Raw genomic sequence first — 25871 nt, forward strand, 5'->3', positions numbered from 1 at the left:
CAATATAATAGATGAGTACTCCCGGTTCCCGTTTGTTGTCCCCTGTGCGGACACGTCGACTGCCACCGTGATTAAGGCATTCAGTGAGCTTTTTACCCTGTTCGGGTACCCCTGCTACATTCATAGCGACAGGGGCTCGTCGTTCATGAGCAACGACTTGAGGCAATTCCTGCTCTCATACGGGATTGCCTCTAGTAGAACCACGAGCTACAACCCTAGGGGTAACGGACAGGTGGAAAGGGAGAATGCTACAGTCTGGAAGGCTGTCCTACTGGCGCTGAAATCCAGGGGCCTTCCAGTCTCCCGTTGGCAGGAGGTCCTGCCAAATGTGCTCCATTCTATCCGCTCCCTCCTGTGTAGGGCAACCAATGCTACTCCCCACGAGAGGATGTTCTCATTCCCTCGGAAGTCGTCCTCGGGGATCTCATTACCAGCCTGGTTGACGTACCCAGGACCCGTCCTTCTGCGGCGACATGTGAGGGCCCGCAGGTCCGACCCCTTGGTCGAACCGGTCCAACTCCTCCACGCCAACCCTCAGTATGCCTATGTGGCATATCCTGATGGGCGAGAGGACACTGTCTCCATTCGAGACCTGGCGCCCGCAGGGGACGTAGCAACTCCTGTCGCTCCCATACCCCCTGTCACGAATCCCCTATTACTTATTTCTTCCCCAGACGTGGCGCGGTCAGCACCGGGACCAGTGCATAACAGTTATACTCCCATGTACAGCTTGCCTGAGACTCGGAGATCGGCGCCACCACAGAAGGTTCCAGGATCCCCTGCACCATCACCTCACCAGGGTCAACCGGCCCGGGAGTCCTTGAGGGGACAGCCGGACGCTGTTTTGGAGAGAACGCCACCGCAAGCACCTGCTCCGGTGTCGCAACCGGTGTTGAGGAGATCACAGCGACGGTGCGGTCCTCCAGACCGTCTGGACTTGTGAATTTTGTACATATATGACCTGTTTTTGCACCCCGCCGGCCTTTGTTTTTAAAGGAGGGGTGAATGTGGTGAACCATCGTTGGTTACCACTGGGGGTTGTTCTTATGTTACTGTTGGGTTAGGGTGTTGTCACTGTGGGGGTTGTATAATGTTGTTGGGTTAGGGTGTTTACCTGTGGTAAATGTTATTATGGCACATCCCGGTGGGGCCCCGCCTCCGGGGGAGAGGTATAAGACCCTCTGGTCCGGCAGGACCCCTCCAGTCTGAACTGGTGTACTCGTGTTAGTTAGTTCCATTGTTTGCTAATAAAAGCCTTCAATAGCTGAAGCCTTGTTCCACGTGCTTGATTGTCGCGCATCAGTAACTCACTGTTTCAACTGTAAGAAATGTAAAAGCATGCATGACAGTCCAAAATAATGCAAATTTTACAAGGACTGAAGGATAAGCTGAGGTCAAAGCAATGATAGTCACAATAACAGTAATTCTGCAAATTTGTAAGTTCAAAAGGTCTCCCTTATGCCCCTCTGCCAGACTCTGCCCTTCCACCCACCCCCATTCCCCTTATGCCTTTTGTCATACTCTGCCCTTCCACCCAAACTCTCAGGCCCCCCTTGGCCCTTTGCAAACTGCTGTCCTTCTACCCACTCCCCCAGGCTCCTCATGTTCCCATACTAAGCTTTGGCACTTCTATCCCCATTGACCCACTGAATACTTCATAGATACAGTGTACATCATAGGGTATAGTGGGATCTGTCAAACAATAGTTTTGAAAAAGGTAATTCACTGATCAATTTCTCCTATGAGAAAAAGCCTGGACTCAAGCTAATAAGCATGTCACTCATCCAGGCCCTTTGAAGTTTCAAGAAGAACAAACCAAAAACACTTGAAACCACTAACGTTACGTCAACAAACATTGTGAAATTGACTGCATTGATTAGAGAGCCGAAGCTGTCATCAAACAATGTTTCTTTTGTGCAACAGGTGTTCTCATAATTTAATAGCTGTCTGGGCTATGAACCAAATCTCATTTTGTACTGTTCAGGCTCTCTGATCTCAGCAGTCACATTCACAATGTTTACTGGCTTAACTTTAGTGACTTTAAGTGTTTGTGGTTTGAAGTTTTTGAAACGTCAAATGCTCTGGATGATTTTATTGGTTTGCAGTCCAGACTTTCTTTCATGGGAAAAACTGTCAATATATTACATTTTTTAAAAGTTTATTTGACAGATTCCATTATACACTATGGTGTACATTGTTTCTATAATGTGTACAATGGGTCAATTGGCATGGAAGTGCCAGCACTTGGCACAAGGGACATGATGGGCCTGATAGGGTGGGTGGAACAGCAGAGCACAGGGGATATAGGTGGTGGGTGGGAGTGTAGAATTTGCACACCAGGCATGAAGGAACTGAAGGGGTGGTGGAATCGCAGAGCTTGGCATGGGGGCAAGAGGGATATAGTGGAATGGTGCATATAGGCACATGAGGTGGCATGGATAGGGTGAGGGAGGGTGAAGGCTGGAGGACCTTTGTATTTTTGTTCACTGGGACGAAGCCCCATAGCACTGAGGCTTTTTAAACAGCCTGCCTCCGCACTTCTTCCCGAGTCACCTGGCCTGATTCCATTTCATACCTGACCCCCGGCAATGAAGATCCCGCCTTGGAGGACACTTTCTCCCAAGTCTAGCAGTCTGAGCTGGGGATTTTCATGACTCCCTCAATCTTCAAGGGGGAGATGTGTGCATAAAGGGCATGAGTAACGATAGGAGAGCAACGAGAGAAAGATGCGAGTTCAGGGCTAAGCTAGGGGGAGCATTACAGGAAGTTTGGCCGAGTGGGCGAATGGAAAATCCAGGCCTGCATGATCACCTCACAATTTGCTTTCCTACTATCTTCGTGTTGTCAGCAAATTTTGTTACGATACACTGTCCTTTCATCCAATTAACTAATATAGATTGTAAATAATTGAAGCCCAGCACTGATCCCTGCAGCACTTGACTAGTTACAAAAAATGACCCATTTATCCCGACTCTCTGTTTCTGTGTCCAGAAAGATTGTACAGTTCCCTCAGTCCTGGCATCCTACCACCTCTTCAATAATTCCCCCTTTCTACTTGGAAGACCAAACAACAGCAATAGAACTTGCATTTATATAGCGCATTTAACATAATGAAACTTCCAAGATGCTCTGCACAGGTATTATAAAACAAAGCATGACACTGAACCCATAAAGAGATATTAGGGGAAATGACCAGAAAGAGATAGGTATTATGAAGTGTATTAAGGCAAGAATGTGAGGCATAGAGCCGGAGACATATAGGGAGGGATTCCAGAGCTTGGGGCCTAGACAACTGAGGGCACAGCCACCGATACTGGATCAATTATGACTGGGAATGCACAAAAGGCCTGAATTAAAGGACTGCTGATATCACAAAGGGCTGTGGGGTTGGAGAAGATTACAGAGCTATGGATGGGCAAGGCCATGGAGAGATTTGAAAACATTTTAAAATCAAGACATTACTTGACTGCGACTAAATATGTATGATCCTTCCTCCTTTTAAAGCTTTAAAGATCAAATTCATCCAACTCTGGCCCTTATCTACTTCTTTCAATAGTTCAGGTCGACATTAATGATCCCATAGAGTGTTTCAAATAGAGTAGGGCATTCTTCCTTCCACCTTCACCATGAATGAAAGATTAATTGGTCATTCATTTCATTATTGTTTGAGACTTTATGATACATGAAATTGGGTGCTGCATTAGCCTCCATGTGGTGAACCATCGTTGGTTCACCACTGGGGGTTGTTATTATGTTACTGTTGGGCTAGGGTGTTGTTACTGTGGGGGTTGTACAATGTTGTTGGGTTAGGGTGTTTACCTGTTATAAGTGTTATCATGGCACATTCCAGTGGGGTCCCGCCTCCGGTGGCGAGGTATAAGACCCTCTGCTCCGGCAGGACCCCTTCAGTCTGAACTGGTGTATTCGTGTTAGTAGTTCCATTGTTACACAATAAAAGCCTTCAATATCGAAGCCTTGGTTCCACGTGCTTAATTGTCGCGCATCAATTTTATTGTGTAACAGAAAACTCACAGCTGTACAAAAAAAAGAGTATGGAACAGATCTTAAAACCGGATCGTCTGACACTGGACCCACGTGCGGTCGGTGCCGCTAACACATTCGACCATTGGTGGAAGTGTTTCGAGGACTACCTGGCAGCCTCGGTAGCTATCACTACAGACAGTGATAAACTCCAGGTCCTCCACGCAAGGGTAAGCGACACGATTTATCTCGCCATTCGTGCAGCTCCCACTTACCCGGGTGCCGTCGAGCTCCTAAAAAAACGATACACGAAGCCACCCAACGAGATACACGCTCGTTACCTCCTCGCTACACGACGTCGGCAGTCGGGCGAAACCATGGAGGACTACGCCAATGAGCTCCTGCAGCTTGCCAGGGGTTGCGATTGTAAAGACGTATCAGCCGAACAATATATGTACGACCTCGCCCGAGACGCGTTCGTAGCAGGGGTAGGGTCCTCGTACATCAGGCTTAAATTGATGGAAAAGGGGAAACTCGACTTGACCCAAGCAATGGAGATGGCTGTGATGCTGGAAGCGGCGTCGAAGAGCTTGGCGCTGTACCCCGAGGACCACGTGCAGTCAACGTGGCTGGAGCAAGCTCAGCTCCCTCCTCGCCCCGCTAACCAGATCGATCCGACGATGGCGGCAGCTCCAGGTGGCCAGCGATGCTATTTTTGTGGTGGGGCCAAGCATCCACGGCAACAGTGTCCGGCAAGAACGGCAATCTGCAGCCAGTGTGGTAAAAAAGGCCACTACGGCAAAGTCTGCAGGTCCAAGCCTAAAAACGGCAGTGCAGCTTGTAACCCTCCGGAACGGAGACAATCTCCTTCGGCGTCGCAGTACCCATGAGGTCCGACCACGTGCGAACCCAGGACGGCGCCATCGTGGCTGACGGAGGAGGAGGAAGACCACCAGGAGTCGCTGCGTTTGGCGCCCTCGCCCACGTGCGATTCATGGGGGCGGCCATCATGGTCCACGACGACTAGGAGCGACCAGCAGGGGTCCTCAGCATCAACATCGGCAGCATGCAGTGACGCCCAGGGGCCAACGGTGGCGTCGATCTCCCTGGACCAGACCAGGCACTACAGACTTGAAAATTCCATGATGGATATAAAGGTTAGTGGTCGAACTGTGAATTGTCTGTTTGACAGTGGGAGCACCGAAAGTTTCATACACCCTGAAACTGCTAAAAGGTGTGGACTCCGGGTTCTCCCTGCCAAGCAGACAATTTCCATGGCATCACGGTCCCGGTCTGCACCGATCCAAGGACGATGTATGGTAACTCTTGAGGTACAGGGCACAATTTACGAGCAATACAGGCTCCTTGTGTTACCTCACCTTTGTGCGCCAATTCTCCTCGGACTAAACTTTATGGTCCACATGAAGAGTGTGATCCTACAGTACGGTGGGCCACTCCCTTCACTGGCAGTAGGGAATCAGCCGCAGCCTCCAAATTGCCCAAAGCGCCCCGCATGCAATCTTTCCACCCTGAAAATCACTACACCATCCCTTTTTAAAAATCTGGTACCTGGCTGCAAGCCCATCGCTACTAAAAGTAGGCGTTACAGCGCTGAGGACCGGATCTTTATTAGATCTGAGGTTCAGCGGCTCCTCAAGGAAGGGATCATACAGGCCAGTGCTAGTCCGTGGAGAGCGCAGGTCGTGGTAGTCAAAAGCGGGAACAAACCTCGGATGGTCATCGACTATAGTCAGACCATTAATCGTTATACGCAGCTGGATGCGTATCCTCTCCCGCGCATTTCTGATATGGTCAATCAGATTGTGCAGTACCGAGTGTTTTCTACCATAGACCTTAAGTCCGCCTACCATCAACTCCCCATCCGCCCAGAGGACCGACAATATACGGCTTTTGAGGCGGATGGTCGTCTATACCAATTCCTCAGGGTTCCATTTGGTGTCACCAATGGGGTCTCGGTCTTCCAGCGTGCTATGGACCGAATGGTGGACCAGAACGGGTTGCGGGCTACCTTCCCGTACCTGGATAACGTCACCATCTGCGGCCATGACCAGCAGGACCACGACACGAATCTCCAACACTTTCTGCGCACTGCATCTCGCCTGAATCTGACCTATAACAGGGAGAAGTGCGTATTCCGTACGCGCAGGTTAGCCATCCTCGGATACGTGGTGGAAAACGGGGTCATTGGCCCTGATCCAGACCGTATGCGCCCACTTACTGAACTTCCCTTGCCCGCTAGCACGAAAGCACTGAGGAGATGCCTCGGGTTCTTTTCGTATTATGCACAGTGGGTCCCCAACTACGCGGACAAAGCTCGTCCGCTCATTAAGTCCACGACCTTCCCACTTACGCCAGAGGCCCAATTGGCCTTCAAGGCTTTGAAAAGCGACATCTCGAAAGCCACGATGCACGCGGTGGATGAATCCATCCCTTTCCAGGTGGAGAGTGATGCATCTGATTTCGCCCTAGCCGCCACACTAAACCAGGCAGGCAGGCCCGTCGCGTTCTTTTCCCGCACCCTTCAAGGCCCCGAAATTCGGCACTCAGCGGTGGAGAAGGAGGCTCAGGCCATTGTGGAGGCAGTCAGACACTGGCGCCATTACCTGGCAGGGAAGCGGTTCACCCTGATCACGGATCAACGATCCGTGGCGTTTATGTTCAGCAACACGCAGAGGGGCAAGATCAAGAACGATAAGATCTTGCGGTGGAGAATTGAGCTCTCCACCTATAATTACGATATTATGTATCGTCCAGGGAAGCTCAATGAGCCCTCGGATGCCCTCTCGCGCGGAACATGCGCCATCATGCAGGAGGACCGCTTGAAGGCTCTCCACAATGATCTGTGTCATCCTGGAGTCACCAGACTCTACCACTTCGTCAAAGCCCGCAACCTGCCCTACTCGGTGGAGGATGTCAGGTCAGTGACGAGAAGCTGTCGGATTTGCGCAGAATGCAAACCACACTTTTATCGACCAGACCGGGCACAATTGGTCAAGGCCACTCACCCTTTCGAGAGGCTGAGTGTGGATTTTAAGGGCCCCCTTCCCTCAACGGACCGGAATGTCTATTTCCTCAACATAATAGACGAGTATTCCCGGTTTCCGTTTGTTGTCCCCTGTGCGGACACGTCGACTGCCACCGTCATCAAGGCATTCAGTGAGCTTTTTACCCTGTTCGGGTACCCCTGCTACATTCATAGCGACAGGGGCTCGTCGTTCATGAGCAACGACTTGAGGCAATTCCTGCTCTCATTCGGGATTGCCTCTAGTAGAACCACGAGCTACAACCCTAGGGGTAACGGACAGGTGGAAAGGGAGAATGCTACAGTCTGGAAGGCTGTCCTACTGGCACCGAAATCCAGGGGCCTTCCAGTCTCCCGTTGGCAGGAGGTCCTTCCATTCTATCCGCTCCCTCCTGTGTACGGCAACCAATGCTACTCCCCACGAGAGGATGTTCTCATTCCCTCGGAAGTCGTCCTCGGGAACCTCATTGCCAGCCTGGTTGACGTACCCAGGACCCGTCCTTCTGCGGCGACATGTGAGGGCTCGCAGGTCCGACCCCTTGGTCGAACCGGTCCAACTCCTCCACGCCAACCCTCAGTATGCCTATGTGGCATATCCTGACGGGCGAGAGGACACTGTCTCCATTAGAGACCTGGCGCCCGCAGGGGACGTAGCAACTCCTGTCGCTCCTATTCCCCCAGTCACGAATCCACTACTCCTCATTGCTTCCCCAGACGTGGCGCGGTCAGCACCGGGACCAGTGCATAACACTTTTACTCCCATGTACAGCTTGCCTGAGACTCGGAGATCGGCGCCACCATCATCACCACCACCACCACCAAAGGTTCCAGGATCCCCTGCACCATCGCCTCACCAGGGCCAGCCGGCCCGGGAGTCCTTGAGGGGACAGCCAGACGTTGTTTTGGAAAGAACGCCACCGCAAGCACCTGCTCCGGTTTCGCAACCGGTGTTGAGGAGATCACAGCGTCGGTGCGGTCCTCCAGACCGTCTGGACTTGTGAATTCTGTTTATATGACCTGTTTTTTTCTTGCACCCCGCCACCTTTTGTTCTTAAAGGAGGGGTGAATGTGGTGAACCATCGTTGGTTCACCACTGGGGGTTGTTATTATGTTACTGTTGGGCTAGGGTGTTGTTACTGTGGGGGTTGTACAATGTTGTTGGGTTAGGGTGTTTACCTGTTATAAGTGTTATCATGGCACATTCCAGTGGGGTCCCGCCTCCGGTGGCGAGGTATAAGACCCTCTGCTCCGGCAGGACCCCTTCAGTCTGAACTGGTGTATTCGTGTTAGTAGTTCCATTGTTACACAATAAAAGCCTTCAATATCGAAGCCTTGGTTCCACGTGCTTAATTGTCGCGCATCACTCCATAAAAATGATGACTGCCCTTCAAGTTAGTTCATTGTATAGGGAATACGTTCATGTCTTTTGTAGTGTAGGAAAGTGCTTCATAAATAAAATAAATAGTTATTTAAACATTATAATTAAAGTGGAATGTGGTCTTTGGTGTTGAGTCAATTTTTCCAAGTTTGTTCTGCTGCTCTTGATCACAATGCTTGCTGGGAGATGTAGGCTTCTCCTGGAACAGTTAATGCCAGCCTGGGAATGCACAGGTTACTGAGACTTCCTACATATTGTTGTGGGAAATTCTCCCAGATATTTAAGGAATTTCTCATTTTTATTGTAAGAGCACTAAGCTGGCCTGTCTCTCACTGATTTCCTGCTATGCTTTTACGATCAATGTTCTCACTGGTCTTACTGTGCTGTCATTCTCCCTTCAGTTAACCATGTGGTAATGAATTGGTAACTTTTAAAGAAGGTTCACATTGTTCACTAGTTTATTTTATTAATAGGAAATGCATTAATCATTTAAAGGGACCATTAGCCTCGCATATGCTTCTCACAGTTGAAAGAAGAGCAATATCACATTATGCAGGACCAATGCAAGGCAGTGAGATCACTAGATGGATTGGGAAACCATGGCTCTAGTCCTAAGTAACTCTATTCCTAAAGTACTGTTTTGAACACTGAAAAACCCATTGACACAAATTGCACCAAAACAGAAATTTGTCTCGAAATGTTTCCAGGCATGGAAAATGTAACATACTCAGAGTGTGGGCAAGAGGCAAAACAGATGGCAAAATTATCCCAGAGAAAGCTGACCCAATTGCGTGGGTTCTGGAAATGAAGGATAGGCATGTGGAGGGGCTGGGAGGAAGGCGAACAAGAGAGCTGTGTGCAGACCATCAATAGGCCACAACAGCATTGTTCCCTAAAAGAGGCACAACAGCACCGTGGAACCAAGAAGAACACTTATACTTCCTCTTGTTGCCATATAAAGATGACTTTCAAAAAATATATTTACTTGTTGGGTGAGAGTCTCCAGTAGTACTGAAAAGGACAATTGGATAAGCCTCATTAGCATCAAACCACTGAGTGTTTTAGCATGAACAAATTTCAAAGCTGCTTAATCAGGCATTGAGCGGCTCATTAACATATCCAAGGGGTCAGATTCAAGTGGCCACCTGGTGGTCAGCACCTGTATTCCAGGCACAGATCATGCATGGAGCGTTTCTCCTGTTTTCCACCCACAACAAAAAGTATTTTTTCCACCTGTGTGTCAGTCCCTTTGAACACAAAGTGTAAACGGTACAACCAATTTCCTTTCTCATTGCTCCATATATAATTCTGAGAACAGTCATCAACTGGCAGACATCACAATTCGAGGTATCAAAAAGATGAAAAAAGAAAGGCAGTCTAAGGCGAATGATTTTAGTAAGGGAAGGTTGCAGATTGACATGGAGGAGAAAATTCATAAGGTCTGGCAAACCATCCACCCACACTCCTCATCCACTGCAATTATGTTTTTAAATCAACTGATACTTTTTCCCAAAAAAAACTGATTGATTTTTCTACTAACCTCATTTATTTCTTCTCTCATGGTACAGTAATGCAAATTTGTCTCCAGTTTTTCTCCATGTTTGTCTGCCTTTGCACTCCACTCGATGCTCTGGCTCTCTAGCACTTCAAGTTTTTGCTGAAGAGAGTCCACTGAAGCTTCAATGAGTTTCTACCCGAAGGAAAATTATCAGAGGTTAAACCAGCTAGTGAATTCAGTAACTTGTGTCAATGGAAAGATTTGTGTACAATCCAAATTTAACTTACGGACTGCTGCGTAATGGAGATGATATCCATTGCTAATGTGAGGGACAATTTATATAAATGGCGCACATGTATCTGCTTTTCTTTGTGGTGATTAAGTTGTATCTTTGCTTGACTACTACTGTCTGACGTTCTTAACAATTCTGGATATTCCAACTCTCCGGTCTTCATCATCCCTTCAAGCTGAATCAAAACCCATTAAATTACAATTGATAACATGAATTAATATAACAACAACTTTTATTTATATGGGGCTTTTAACATAACAGAACGTAACAAGCACTTCAATGGTGCATTATAAAATAAAATACAACACCAAGACACACAAGGAGATATCAGGGTAAGTGACCAAATGTTTGGTCAAAGACGACAGAGATAAAGAGCAGAAAGGCCATGGAGGGATTTGAAAACAAGGAGGAGAAGTTAAAAATTGAGGCATTTATCTGGGAACCATTGTAGGTTAGTGAGCACAGGGTGGATGAATGGACTTGATACAAATTGGGGTGTGGGCAGCAGAGGTTTGGATGATATCAAGTTTATAGAAGGTAGAATGAAAGAGGCTAGCTAGGAGAAACAATGGTACTAATACTTTGGAAATATAGACAATCTAATATAGAATTAAATCTCTAAATGAAGTCAAATTAAGGACAATATTTTAAATTCTGACAAATAATGCATTGTTTCTTAAAATTATAATTTTCAAAATGCTCTAATTTTCAGCATATCACAAAACTCTTTCCAAGTGGCTACCTAATGCACCAATACCGCTTAAATGAGTAAAACCTCAACCCTTATCAATCATTTTCTTAAAATTCCCATGTTTCCAGGCCAGTTATGTGAATTCAGTACCTCATTTAAAGTTGTTTTAATGCCGCAAAAACATTCAGAAACATTAACAACCAACTTACCTTGTTCTGCCAGCAGCAGAGGTCCACATACATCTATTTGTATGCTCTTTATGATTTTAATATCCTTTCTATAATGGGGCACTCACAGTCATCCAACTCAGATTTAACCATAATCTTGTACACATTTATCATAACCTCTTTTCTGTTATGGTCTATGCCCCTGTTTATAAAGCCTAATAAAGCTACTGGTCCTATTTTCAGTAAATTTACATTTACATGCTTAGTTATCTCCGTCTGTTCACACCCTTCACTGTCTTTCCTATGTATGTCCATATTCCATCCATTTTCTTTCCTCCAAAATACATTTCCTTCCACTTCTCCATTTTTTTTCCTCTGACAAGTTATTCTATTAACTTGTCTGTGGATGAAATCTTACCAGTTTAGTCATGGGCCCAATGGCAGGACCCATCTTTGGTTTTAAAACCCAATTCATAAGATCATAAAATCATAAGAAATAGGAGCAGAGTTAGGCCATTTGGCACATTGGCCTGCTCCATCATTTGATAAGATCACGGCTGATCTGATTCTATTATTCTGACACCCTCCTCCAACCATCCCATTGTAATGATGGGGTGGAATCAGTCAATCAGAATTGATAAAATACCATATAGATCGTTCAGGATGGTGCATCAGGTCGACATGGTGGCACTGTGTTTAGCACTGCTGCCTCACAGTGCCAGGGTCCTGGGTTCAATTCCGGCCTCGGGTCACCGTCTGTGTGGAGTTTGCACATTCTCCCTGTGTCTGCGTGGGTTTCCTCCGGGTGCTCCGGTTTCCTCCCACAGTCCAAAGGTGCGCAGGTTAGGTGGATTGGCCATGGTAAATTGCTCCTTAGCATCAGGGGGATTAGCAGGGCAAATATGTGTGGTTACGGGGATAAGGCCTGGGTGGGACTTATCGGTGCAGGCTTGATGGGCCAAATTTCCTCCTTCTACACGATAAGGATTCTATGATTTTGGTTTGTTTTGGTCAGGATCCGCAATATTGAGTGATCCTCCAGAGCTGCATGGGAATGCAGATCTTATTCAACCTGCTTTAAAACTGGTGCTGATGATGCACAATCACTTGAATGTTTCTGCATAACTGTGACAGCTGGTTTCCGTAAGGCCTTGGAATGTAATACCCTGATATGCTATGCCAGCTGTCATAAGTAAGATCATGCAGGAATGGTTGTCTGAATTGCATTCCAGAGACAACTTTGCAAAGCTCTTCTAGGCTCAGCAGGACAAATGATCAGCACTGACATGAGTGCAGCATCATGGTAGTAGCTCATTGGCACTTATGTATCTTGCTGATCCACAGCATCATTTAATCCTGCACAATTGGCAATAAGCACGGCTTAATGTAATAAGATGTCCCAAGGCACTACTCAAACAAACTTTGACATTGAGACACATAAGGGGATATTACGGCAGATGACCAAAAGCTTAATCAAGAGGGAGGTATTAACGAGCATCTTAAAGTGGAGAGTGAAGTTGAGAGACAGAGAGGTGTAGGGAGGAAATTCCAGAACTTCAGCCTTGGGTATTGAAAGCACAATTAAAAACTGCGGATGCGACTGGAGGAGAACAAAGATTTAACTAGGTTGTAGGAATGTGGGAGGGGTGAGGCCAAAGATACATTTGAAAACAATTGTTGAAAGATTAAGGCATCACCAGAATGGATGTCAATGGGAGTCAACATATACAGGAGTGATTAGTCAATGGAACCTCATAGAATCTACAGCGCAGGAGGAGGCCATTTGGCCCATCAAGCCTGCACCTACAACAATCCCACCCTGACCCCATCCCCATAGCCGCACATATTTATTCTCCTAATCCCCCTGACACTAAAGGGCAATTTAACATTGCCAATCAACCTAACCCACACATCTTTGAAGCGTGGGAGGAAACTGGAACACCCAGAGGAGAACATGCAAACTCCACACAGACCTGAGTGTCCCTGGCGCTGTGAGGCAGCAGTGCTAACCACTGTGCCACCGTGCCGCCCACAAACTTGGTGCAAATTAGGATGCAGGCAGCAGAGCTTTGGGTGGATTCAAGTTGATGGAGGGTGGAAGATCGAAAGATGGCTAGGATATTGTTGGAATCATCTGTGGAGACTTCCATGTACCCATGGAGGGAAATTGAATCAGTGACAGCAACTTGTGAATTTCCGTGTTCTACCATGCATATGCAAGCTCCTGAAACTGCTCTCAGATTCAGAGGAGTAATGACAATGAATGCTAACAGTTTCACCATCATTACAACTGCAAAATCCAATCATGATATTCTGGAGGTTAATAAAAGTAGAAATATCTTTGTGTACAATCAGTGACATATGATGGGGATGGCAGCAATTCCACCACACGTTTGCTGTTTTTGCTGCTGCAAGTCACTACTGAAATGTAAGTTGCTGGATGCAAGGGAACATAGGGCCTACTGTAGTAGGACAAGTATAACGGTCTCACTCCTGTCATGTTTCCTGAGGTCCTTGCATCATAAATGTTCAGGATATTTGTACCCTTCACTGTCATTGGCTATGCGGTGCAGGAGTTTGATTGTTTGGTTTGTCTGCTTGGACTACTTCGACAGTCCACCTCAATCATTCAATCTGAGTTGCAGTTAAATATGTACCTTTGGAAGAGCCTTCCCTGCTGTGCAATCTTATTTGTATTTCCCACTGTTAACTTTAAACAAGGTTTTTTACAAGAACTTAACAAATAGTTCTAAATATCTTCTATGGCTCATTACTCGTTTTCTAAAAGGTGGGGGGCAATCATTAGAGAAACAGGATGAAAGATCTATTCCTCCATTTTCCATGCAGCAGAGATCGCACCATTTTGTTCCTTTTTTACAATAATCTGTGTTTTGATACAGTCCTCAAGCAGAAAAATGTATCTTCAACTGATGGAATATTATCATTTTGTAGCATGGCTATGCTAATCAATAAGAAAAGAGACCCAGTAGTGGTGATATGTAGAAGTCAGGTTCCAAATGTGACAATGTTAATTTAGAAGCAAAGCTGCAAGGTGAAGATTACAGAAATGCAATAATCAACTTCTAAAAATTATAATCACAAACAGAATTAGAGATAGGATGAAATAAAAATGATGTTCTATTGTTCTATGGTTCTATGTATACATGATCAAAGCCACTGTAAAATATTTACATTTAAGTGCATACCTCTTGCATGATCTTGTGAAATTTAACCGTCATAAGAAAAACCATTTCATACTCCTTTGCTTTATTCTTCACTTGCTGATGAAGATTCAGTAACTCAGTGATTTTTTCATTTCTCTCCTTTAGGAAAACACCTTTCAGTGTCAAAAGCTCAGCCATTTTCACTCTGTATTCCACCTCGGCAGTTAACTGCTATAGTAAAAAGAAAATCACCAAATCAACATTGTGGAATTAGTAATTCATGGTAACATGCAGTAAAAGTTAAGTCATCACATTCCAGCCCACAACATTTTATCATAGGTTCATTGCATACATCCAACTTACATCAAGATGCAGGCAGCAACATCGAACCAATTTTACTGCCATATTTATTCAAAATAAACTGAAAAATTAGAGACAACAATTTTATTACCAACCCAAAAATACCGATACACATTCAGCATGCAAATGTTTCTGTCTGCTCTACTAAATATCTGGAATAATTTCTATAACAGATCACAAGATATTTACAGAAGAGAAGGACAATTTCACTTTAATTCTCACTTTCACCACTCTATCATGGAATTCATTCCATGAATTATTCACACTGTGCCCAATGAAAATCCTTCCAATGCCTGGCTTAAATTTGTTTTTGAGTAGGGCAAAAGTATGAAGGTCAGAGGTTTAAGTCTCTCTCCAGACACTTGAGCACAGTAGCACAGTGGTTAGCACTGCTACTTCACAGTTCCAGGGGCCTGGGTTCGAATCCCGGCTTGGGTTGCTGTCTGTGTGGAGTTTGCACATTCTCCCTGTGTCTGCGTGGATTTCCTCAGGGTGCTCCGGTTTCCTCCCACAGTCCAAAGATGTGCGGGCTAGATTGATTGGCCATTCTAAATTGCCCCTTAGTGTCCTGGGATGCATAGGTTAGAGGGGTTAGTGGGTGAAATATGTAGGGATATGTGGATAGGGCCTGGGTGGGATTGTGATCGGTGCAGCCTCGATGGGCCGAATGGCCTCCTTCTGCACTGTAGGATTCTATGATTCTATTCTTCTATAATCTAGGCAGATGCTTCCTTGCAGAATTGAAGGTGTGCTATGCTGTTGCATGTGCCATCCGTCAGCTGAAATGTTAAACCATGACCCTGTTTCTCCCTTTGGGTGACCGCAAAAAATTCCTTCTCCTTTTCTGAAGAGGAACAGAGGGTGTGGAAAGGGGGTGGAGTTCTTCAGGTGCCCCAGTCAATATTTATCCCTCAACCAATATCACTCAAACAGGTTATTTGATCATTTATTTAATTGAAGTTTCTAGTGCCTTTCCCCATATTTCTGTCTCTTACACGAAGGATGAGAATTACTTTCTGTAGCACTTTCCCCATGTAACGTTCTCCATACCTTTCCTCCTGTGCTTTGCTATTGTAACCATATGTGAATCTCGACACTAATTAGGTCTCCAACTGCAGGAAGATCACATCCAAACTTAATCGTGTCCTGATCAAATCCAGCAATTTGGAGAGGAATCTCAATGAATTTTCCCTCCCTTGCCTAAGGCACTGAAGTCAATTGTACCATATCTATCTGTTCAATTACTCTGGCTTAGACCGATGGATGAACCCAGTCCTGGTTTGCATTTGGTGCATTTTTTTCTAAAGGCCATCAGGTTTGTTGTACTTTTTAGTCTCCCAGTTATTAGAAAGGTAGCACTCCTTACCTGTAAATGTGGCTTTGCTTTATTGAATTTGTCTTGCAGCTCCATAATAGTCTCAAGATTGCATCCCAGGTCAATACTGAATGGTGGAATAAGGTCATCTTCCAACGTCTTCAAACTGTGAATTGTCTGAACAAAAGAACTCTGAAGTGGCCTTTCATTTTATATTACATTTAAATTTTCAAATTTACTGACAATTGAACAATATTTCATTGCTGTAAATCTCTACCAAAAACTTCAAAGTTATACAGTGAAAAAGTCAAATAAATCTCTACGTTTTTAGAGCTGAGTCAAAAAGAAACAGAGATAAAAAGGGAGAGACATTCAACTGGTCAAGCCTGTTCCTTCAAAGACCATAAATTCATTTACAATTTACTTTGTTAACATACAACTGGAGGACTGAGGGCCTAAAGTTACATATCTTCAAGAGCAAAAATGATTATTAGTATGGGGCCCAGAATTTGGAATGCCATGTACAATGTTACATAAACTCTGTCAATGGCAGGTTACTTTTGCTGTTCTGCATCTTGCAGTCCTGAATAGTAGCTTTGCTTTTTTTTGCTGCAATTGTATAGAGCATTGGTGAGGCCACACCTGGAGTATTGTGAGTAGCTTTGGTGTCCTTATCTGAGGAAGGATGTCCTTGCTATAGAGGAAGTACAGCAAAGGTTTACCAGGCTGATTCCTGGGATGGTAGGTCTGTCATATGAGGAGCGACTAAGTCGGCTAGGATTATATTCACTGGAGTTTAGAAGAGTGAGAGGGGATCTCATAGAAACTTATAAAATTCTAACAGGATCAGACAGCGTAGATTCAGACAGAATGTTCCTGATGGTGGGGGGAGTCCAGAACTAGGGCTCATAGTTAGAAGATAAGGGATAAACCTTTTAGAACTGAGGTGAGGAGAAATTTCTTCACCCTCAGGGTGGTGATTGTGTGGAATTCACTACCACCACATGTAGTTGAGGCCAAAACATTGTCTGATTTTAAGAAGAAATTAAATATAGCTCTTTGGGCTAAAGGGATCAAGTCATATGGGAGGAAGGGGGGATCAGGATATTTAATTTGATGATCAACCATGATCAAAATGAATGGTGAAGCAGGCTTGAAGGGCTGAATGGCCTACTCCTGCTTCTAGTTTCTATGTTTCTACGTTTCTTAGGTTGGGACCTCATTTTCAGATACAATTGTTGCTGCTTCCAGTTTGTTCTTCTACACTCTTCATTGAACCAAGGTTGATGATGAAGGAGTGAGCAGTTTACTGGGCCGTGAGGTTACAGGTTGTGGCAGAATACAATTTTGCTGTTGCCCAGTGTCTCATGAATGTTGGGTTTTGTGCTGCTAGATCTGTTCTTAATGTGGTCCATTTCGCACTGCGGTACTGCCACACAACAAATAGAGTGCACTCATTGTAAAGACAGGACTTAGTCTCCATGAGGACTGTGCAATGATCACTCCTATCAATACTGTCATGGACAGATATAGCTGTAACAGGTAGATTGGTTAGGATTAGGCCAGATAGATAAATTGATAACAACATGGTTTAAAAAGGCTGATTCAGATCAACAAAAGAGAATCTAATCATCTCCCTTTGACTTTCAACAACATCACGGCGGCATGGTAGCACAGTGGTTAGCACTGCTGCTTCACAGCTCCAGGGACCTGGGTTCGATTCCCGGCTTAGGTCACTGTCAGTGTGGAGTTTGCACATTCTCCTCGTGTCTGCGTGGGTTTCCTCCGGGTGCTCCGGTTTCCTCCCACAGTCCAAAGATGTGCGGGTTAGATTGATTGGCCATGCTAAAAATTGCCCTTAGTGTCCTTAGATGCGTAGGTTAGAGGGATTAGTGGGTAAATCTGTAAGGATATAGGGGTAGGGCCTGGGTGGGATTGTGGTCGGTGCAGACTCGATGGGCTGAATGGCCTCCTTCTGTACTGTAGGGTTTCTATGATTCTATGATTACCATCTCTGAATATCACCATCAACTTCCTGAAGGGTTACCATTGATCAGAAACTGAGTTGGTTCAGCCATATGAACACTGTGGTTACACAGTAGTGATGTGGAGGTGCCAGCGTTGGACTGGGGTGAACACAGTAAGAAGTCTCACAACACCAGGTTAAAGTCCAACAGGTTTATTTGGTAGCAAATACCATAAGCTTTCGGAGCGCTGCTCCTTCGTCAGATGGAGTGGAAAGCTTATGGTATTTGCTACCAAATAAACCTGTTGGACTTTAAGCTGGTGTTGTGAGACTCCTTACTGTGTTACACAGGTCAGAGACTGGGAAATCTGCAGTGAGGAGTTCACCTCCCGCCTCATCAAAGCATGCCCACCATATGCACCTCACAAGTTAGGAGTGTGATGGAATACTCCATACTTGCCTGAATCAGTGTAGCTTGAATAACACTCAAGAAACTCTACACCATCCATGATAAAGCAGCCCACTTTATCAGCATGCCATCAATCATCTCAAATATTCACGTCTTCCATCAGCGATGCACAATGTTAGCTATGTGTACCAGCTAGAAGATGCATCACAGTAACTCATCAAGGCTTTATGAACAGCAAATTCCAAACTTGTGAATTCTATCCTTTGGAAGGATAAGGGCAGCAGATGCAAGGGAACACCACTACCTGCAATTTTTCCTCCAAGTCATGCAAAATCCTGACATGGAAATACATCAGCATTCCTTCACTGTTATTGGGCCAAAATCCTGGAACTCCCTATCTAGCAATGCTGTAGGTATACCCACACCACATTGACTGCAGCAGTCCAAGTTCATGACTCATCATCACCTTTTCAAGGACAATTAGGGATGGGCAATATATGTTGGCCTTACCAGTGACACCCACTTTCGATCAATGAGGAAGAAAATACAATATGTTAAAATCATACAATGAGGCCGATTTTACCATCAAGTTGCGCCCGTTTTCGGGCATGAAAGCTTGGTCAAGTCGGGTGTGAGGCGAGTAGCGTGATCCGTGCCCATCTCCACATCAGTTCCCCCTTTACCAAGGCCAGAAAATGGCCGCGATCAGGACAGCGCCCGACAGCCATTTCAACGCGTTTGCATGCATTTAAATTGACTTAAAGGGTTGCATGCCCAACCTGACCAGCATTTCCCCCCTCACCACCGCATTCGCCCATCCAGATTTGGCGCAAAACAGACATGCTTCACAAAAGTCCAAATCAGAGGTAGGTGCCGAGTGTCCGACAGCTCTCTGCTTGAGATCGGGGTTTTTGGGGGGGGGGGGGGGGGGGTCCGCTGCCACTCTGCCTGAGATCAGTGGGGGGGCAGGCGGGGGGGGGGGGGGGGAGGGAAGCGGCCCGCGATTGGTCTGGGTGGTGGAGGGGGATAAGGGGTCAGTAATGTTGGGGGGGGTGGTGGGGCAATGTCTGTGCGGACCGGGGGGAGGCATTATCTGGTGTGGGAGGGATGTGGCAGGGGAGCTACATTCTATCATTTTTTTCCCGCGCATGTGCAGTTGGAGGCGCTGATCGGAGCTGCAGGATTTTGGGGTGTTAACCCCCGTCCACAGGCTTCTGCAGCGCGATTCAGAATCGCTGATATTTTTGCAGGCAGAGTGTGTATGGGGGCGCCTGAGAACGGGTCCAAAAGTCGGATCTGAAACACTCCCAGTTTCAAGTTCGCCCAGCATTTAGAATCAAAATGGTAAAATAGGACCCAATATTTCCAGACATAGCCGAGGGTGATTCTCCCAAAAGAATTCTAAGTAAATTCTAGAGCAATTCACGTTGCTTTTTTCAGTGGAAGTTCAGAGAAGAATCTGCCACACTCTGTGCACTGCAGAAGCCACCAGCATGAATATCATTAGATTTCAGGGGGCGGGGCCCATTCACGCTGGAGAGACTGAAATCAGCGGGGGCTCTGCGCATGCACAGTGGCCCCGAACTGCCAGCCTACGGTTTGCTGGCCAGCGCGATCGCAGGCCAGCCTTGCAACCCCTATAAAGCTGCACCCCCAACCCTCCCACAGCTCAATCGCGGCCCCCTGTCCATTCGCAGGCCAGCCCCAAGCCCCCGTTCCAGCCCACCCAACCACCAGCCACCGCCCCCCCCAGCAGTGACGACCCCCCCACACCCCCGCAGGCAGACCCCCCCCCCCAGCAGATCCCCCATCCCGGCTGACCACCCCTACCTAGCCTGCCCTGATCACTGATCTCTCTCCAGCCCTGACCAGATCCCAATGCAAAATGGCAGTGGGGACCCCCCCCCACCAATTGCCCCCAAGGCCCTTCCCCCCAGCAGACTCTGCCCCCCTTGGCACTGCCCCATGCCTGGTGGGCAGTGCCAAGGTGCCCCCTGGACATGGGCACTTTGCCCCTTGGGCAGTGCCAGGGGGCACAGGCTGGCACTGCCAGGGTTCCCATACCCAGTGAGCACCATCTCCCGCTGCCTGACCCCCCCCCCGGGAGCCCTGATGGCCCTCCCTTCACTCCAACGGGGTCATCCCACTTGTTCCCCGAAAGTGGGGAACTATAGTAATCCCCGCTGGAGTGAAACACTCTGGTGCGGTAGGAGATGCTAGCGGGCCCAGAGAATTCAGTCCCGGGCCTCATAATAGCATTTAAATAGTATGTTGAATACCATTTGAATATTAGCCCTGCCTCCCAGCCCATTTCCAGTGCTGTGCAGATGCCGTCAGAAATCCAGGCCTGGGAAATGCAAACGGGGCGCGAGCGCTCACAAGAATCCCATGAATCGGCCGATGCACGATTCTCCTGACCCACTGCACTAAAAGATTGGCACAGTAGGATGGGAGAATCGCCCCCAGTATGTTTTCAGAAATTAATAAACAATCTGGCCACAAATCAGTTGAAGAAACCTGGGGCTAGTTTTTATCCAAGTAGTCCTAGTTTTTATCCAAGTAAGAACATTCGCAGTGCTGTTAAAGAGGGAGTTCCAACAACAGTGAAGGAATGGTGATATAGTTCCAAGTCAGGGTGGTGTGTGGCTTGGAGGGTAACTTGCAGCTGATGATGTTGCCATGCAACATCCTTCTAAATAGTAGAGGTTGCAGGTTTGGAAGGTGCTGGTGAAGGAGATTTGGTGAGCTGCTAGAGTGCTTTTTGTAGATGGAACACACTGTTGTCACTGTGTGCCGCTGATGGAGGGAGTGAATACTCCCTCCACCATGATTGGTGTGTCCACCTTGATTGGTGAGCCAATCAAGTGGGCTGCCTTGTCCTGGATGGTGTCAAGCTTCTTGAGTGTTTGTGGAGCTGTACTCATCCGGGCAAGTATACAGTGTTTCATCACACTCCTGACGACTTGTAGATGGCTTTGGGAAGTTAGGAGGTGAATTACTCTCCACAGATTTCCTAACCTTTGACCTGCTCTTGTAGTCACAGTATTTATATGACTAGTCCTAGTTCAGTTTCTGGTCAATGGTAACATACCTGATGTTGATAGTGGGGGGTTCAGTGATAGTAATGCCACTGAATGTCAAGGGAGATGGTTCAATTTTCCCCAATTCCAATTAGTTCTGGAGCACAAATGTTCAGTACAATTGCTGGAAAATTGTCAGTGCCCATAGCCTTTGCAGTATCCAGTGCCTTCAGTCGTTCCACCACATTGACATCTCATCTTTAGGTATTCCTGGTGCTGCTCCTGCCATGTCCCCCTGCACTCTTCATTGAACCAGGATTGATCCCTGGTTTGATTGTAATGTTGAGAGTTGTGTATATGCTGAGCCATGAGGTTACAGATTGTGGTTGAATACAATTCTGCCAATGCTGATGGTTCACAATGCCTAATGGATGTACAGTTTTGAGTTGTTAGATCTGTTCAAGTCTATCCCATTTAAGCACATTGAGAATTCCCTCCATCATATGTGGTACTACCAATGTAAGATTGGACTTTGTTTTGACAGGACTGTGCACTGGTCATTCTTATTGATACTGCCATGGACAGAGGCATATGTAACAGGTCAAATAGGTTTTTTTGCTCTAGTTGGTTCCCTTACTTCCTGCTGCAAACCCAGTCTATTAGATACCTCCTTTGTGACTTGGCCAGTTGGTGCTACTGAGCCACTCTTGGTGATGGACATGAAGTCCCCAAGCAGAGAACACTTTGTGCCCTTTTCACCCTCAGTGCTTATTTGGAGGGGCATAGTTTGGTCTTGGGAGGGGATGGGTAAGAGCTTTGAACTTATCTTTTTAAAGGATCCCTCATCCAGACCAGGATACACACCACCTGTGAGAGGCCATGAACCTCTAATCCTTGAAAGACTGGTCTGATTCCATGAAAACTGCAGAGACTGGGTGATGTCTATCCCCACAATGGAGCCAGCCAGGTTGGAAGAGTAAGGCGGAGGCTCATGACCCTCACCAGCCTGCACCTTTATCTCGTTCTTGTGAAAATTTGGGGGGGGGGGGGGGGGGAGATGGGGGGGACTGTGAAAATCCAGCCCTCACTGTTTGCGAATGACCCAATGTTTCATGAAGTTGCAATGTTTCAATTATCATTTGCTCAGTTATTTCTTACCTTTTTAAGTTGCTCTTTGAATTTTTTCCACTGTTTTTTGACTGATTGAATTTGGTTTAACTGCAGTTGATAACCTGTCCACTGATCTGTGAGAGCCATTTTTTTCTTGTTTAGCTGGTCAATCTTATTTTCAACCACATCTACTGACTTTTTCAGGTTCAGATTCAAGCTTTCAATTCTCTGAAAGAAGAAGAAATGCAATTTCAGTAAGAAGCTATTTCATTCAGATAAATATTTCACAATAGTGTTTTCTCAATTAATGCCTCAGTTTGTACTCTCATGATCAATAAGGACTGTATTGTATTTCAAGCAGCTAATGTACATCCGCTTCACTATAAACATTAGAAAAACAGAATAAATTAATTTACACTAATTTTTAAAAATAGGATCAGAATGTTAGCTATGAGCAGAAATTCAAATTGTAAGTTCAAGTCTTCCTGACCTCAGCCACTGCAACTGGATCAAACCAAGACCAAGCATTGTTGATAGGGTTTTCTGATGATAGATTGAAAGCTTTGAACTGACAAAATTTGTCCTCATCACTCAGCTAAAGGAGAGAGCCATTGTCTCATTTTATTCTTAATCAGTAATTTTTTTGCTGAATTAATATCCATGGTTGTTTATATTCAACATGAAAAGCATAGTATACAGAAGCCAAATTAGTCTTCATTCCAATGCTTAAGTAAACACATGCGTTCCAGAACCTCAAGTCTTTTGAGTCAACATAGCCAATTTTCAGCTCCAGGTTTAAATCAATTCAAATTGGGTTTGCACAGCTTGATAACTCACTTAGAACCATAGAAAATTACAGCTCAGAAACAGGCCTTTTGGCCCTTCTTGTCTGTGCTGAACCATTTTTTGCCTAGTCCCACTGACCTGCACTTGGACCATATCCCTCCACACCCCTCTCATCCATGAACCCGTCCAAGTTTTTCTTAAATGTTAAAAGTGACCTCGCATTTACCACTTTATCCGGCAGCTCATTCCACACTCCCACCACTCTCTGCGTGAAGAAGCCCCCCCTAATATTCCCTTTAAACTTTTCTCCTTTCACCCTTAACCCATGCCCTCTGGTTTTTTTCTCCCCTAGCCTCAGCGGAAAAAGCCTGCTTGCATTCACTCTATCTATACCCATCAAAATCTTATACACCTCTATCAAATCTCCCCTCAATCTTCTACGCTCCAGGGAATAAAGTCCCAACCTATTCAATCTCTCTCTGTAAAATATTTCTCTACAATTTGGTCTAAGATCAAGAAGTATAAATATAATTCCACAATAGCGGTGAGGAAATAAGGATACAAACAAATGCATAACACAATTAACTGCCACTCAGTCCCTACCTAAATTACTGATTCCTCTGAAGGAATTAAATAATGATTATGTTCCAAGCTCATTTGCATAATTATTCATAATGTCCAGTACAAACCCAAAATGAATCCAGAGATGGACCTAGTAACAGGAGAAGACAATAGTGTTCAAGTGAAATTTAAAGGAATTGGGTTAATTACTGCCACAATGGGGGGTGAAAAAAAATCAGAACATCTGAAGAGCCTAAAAGAAACTTCAAAGGCATCAATAGCCTTTTTCCAAGTGTCGGAATGGTGGATTGACAAGTTGGAAGCTGCAAGGGCAAAGTAAGCCCTAGGTTCAAGCATGAATTTGCAAACAGCTGACAGCAGCCACTCGCTCTCCACTCTCGCTTCCCCATTTAATGGTTGCTGCATTAGCTGCTTATGAGGATAGTTGCCACACCACAGCATGATTCCATAGCATTAAACTTTAGGTTAAGAGTTGACCGTTTTTGTTGTGCATGTGACAGTTCTGCACTGAAGACAGTTGCATTAGTCCTTACAAATATGGCACAGTCTGGCATGTGCCTCACTGCTGTGTGATACCCTGAGAACACAAGCTTCCACATTTAGTCCCATGTGGGTTTGCCAAGGACTGCAGAAATGGTAGGTGGAATTTGGTAGATGTGCCAACAAGGCAACTGTGGTTTCCTTATTACTTCGGTATGCTACACTTAATACAGTAGCATATGAATGGCAATGTGATGTGACTGCTGTCCTTTGGAAAAGTTCTCTAGAAGAATGATTAGTCATGTTCATAGTGGTACTGGGCTCTGCTTTAAGAATGAGACACCACCAACGATCAACATCTACAAAGCAAAGTACATAGCCTTTCCAAACAGATATGGGTTGCAAAGGCAGGGTATAGAGCATCAATCAGGCAACCACATCGACTTGACAATCCTTCAGAGATCCTTCCCTTCCTCCAAATAAGTTAACTAGGAAGATTTTTTTGTCAAACTGTCTGACACGATAGGAGACTGGGGCCAAATGATGACCAGCACAAGGATCATGCCAGCAGGGAACAATATATGAAAGACACCTTGAACATTGCAATTCTCAGATCTCTTAAAGACTTGAAGGCCCTTTTCTATTAAGTTTCCAGCAGCATACTGTGGACTCATCATCCGGTATGTCTGTGGGCCAGGGAGGAGAATGAATCCCTTCCCTGTCCCTTTTACAGTAGGAAATTGAGTCTCCCACTAGCTTTGGATAGAAACTTCATATGACCATCACTGGCCTACCTGGAAAATAACACTGGGGCTTACAACCAGCGAAAATTTGATTTTTCCAAATACCAATGCGAGGCACATCAAAAATCAGATTTTTGTGTCCTGATATTCATTAAAAACTAAAAAATGGTATTCCATTTCCTCCCAACAACCAACCAGATTAACAACCTGGCCAGATTGACAGCCTGGCCAGATTGACAGCCTGGCCAGCTACCAAGGGGGTAAACTAGTGGCAGGACACTACAGTTGGGGACCTGTTTTCTATGACATATTAATGAGTTTTTGCATGGCACTAAAATGTCACTTTCTTTGTAGTTGTAGTATTTAATGCACACACACACACACAGTCATCAGACTTGCATCTGTGCATTCACAAAGCAAATCAAACAATTAATCATGTAAAACAACCTCATGAAGTATCATCTGTCTATTTCAAGCCTAAGATCAAAAAGGATAAATATAATTCCACAGTAGCAGTAAGGAAATAAGAATACAAACAAATGCATGACACAATTAATTGTCACTCAGTTCCTACCTTGATTACTTATTCTTCTGAAGGAATTAAATAACTACAAATTATTTTCCAAGAAGATAAAATTCCAATGAAAATAGAGTAGATTCTCCAGTATTTCATTCTTAAATTACAGCTAATATTCAACCGTACCAGCTGCCTGCACAGACAACTTTACCAAAGCCTCAGCTGGAGCCTTGAAAACTGTTAAAAGACATTTTGTTCCTATTGATGCAGGCCGCATGCAAACTTCATGCTACCAACTAACTTAAGCCTAGGACTTGCTACTACTAATGTTGTTGAATGGCTGCACGTATCAGCAAGGCACCCAGGTTT

The 25871-nt window shown here is 45.6% G+C and overlaps 1 protein-coding gene across 1 annotated transcript in view; it reads right to left on the minus strand.

Annotated features, from left to right (window-relative positions):
- Positions 1–25871, minus strand: part of ccdc141 (coiled-coil domain containing 141) — a 171768-nt gene that overhangs the window by 47360 nt on the left and 98537 nt on the right. The window contains exons 13-17 of the mRNA XM_078228492.1: positions 22443–22622; positions 15941–16066; positions 14257–14445; positions 10188–10367; positions 9943–10092 (exon numbers count right to left, since the gene is read on the minus strand). Of these exons, the coding sequence (XP_078084618.1) occupies positions 9943–10092; positions 10188–10367; positions 14257–14445; positions 15941–16066; positions 22443–22622 (825 nt within the window). The remainder of the gene's footprint in view (positions 1–9942; positions 10093–10187; positions 10368–14256; positions 14446–15940; positions 16067–22442; positions 22623–25871) is intronic.

This window comes from Mustelus asterias, chromosome 14 (genome assembly GCF_964213995.1).
Source record: "Mustelus asterias chromosome 14, sMusAst1.hap1.1, whole genome shotgun sequence".
Lineage (NCBI taxonomy): Eukaryota > Metazoa > Chordata > Chondrichthyes > Carcharhiniformes > Triakidae > Mustelus > Mustelus asterias.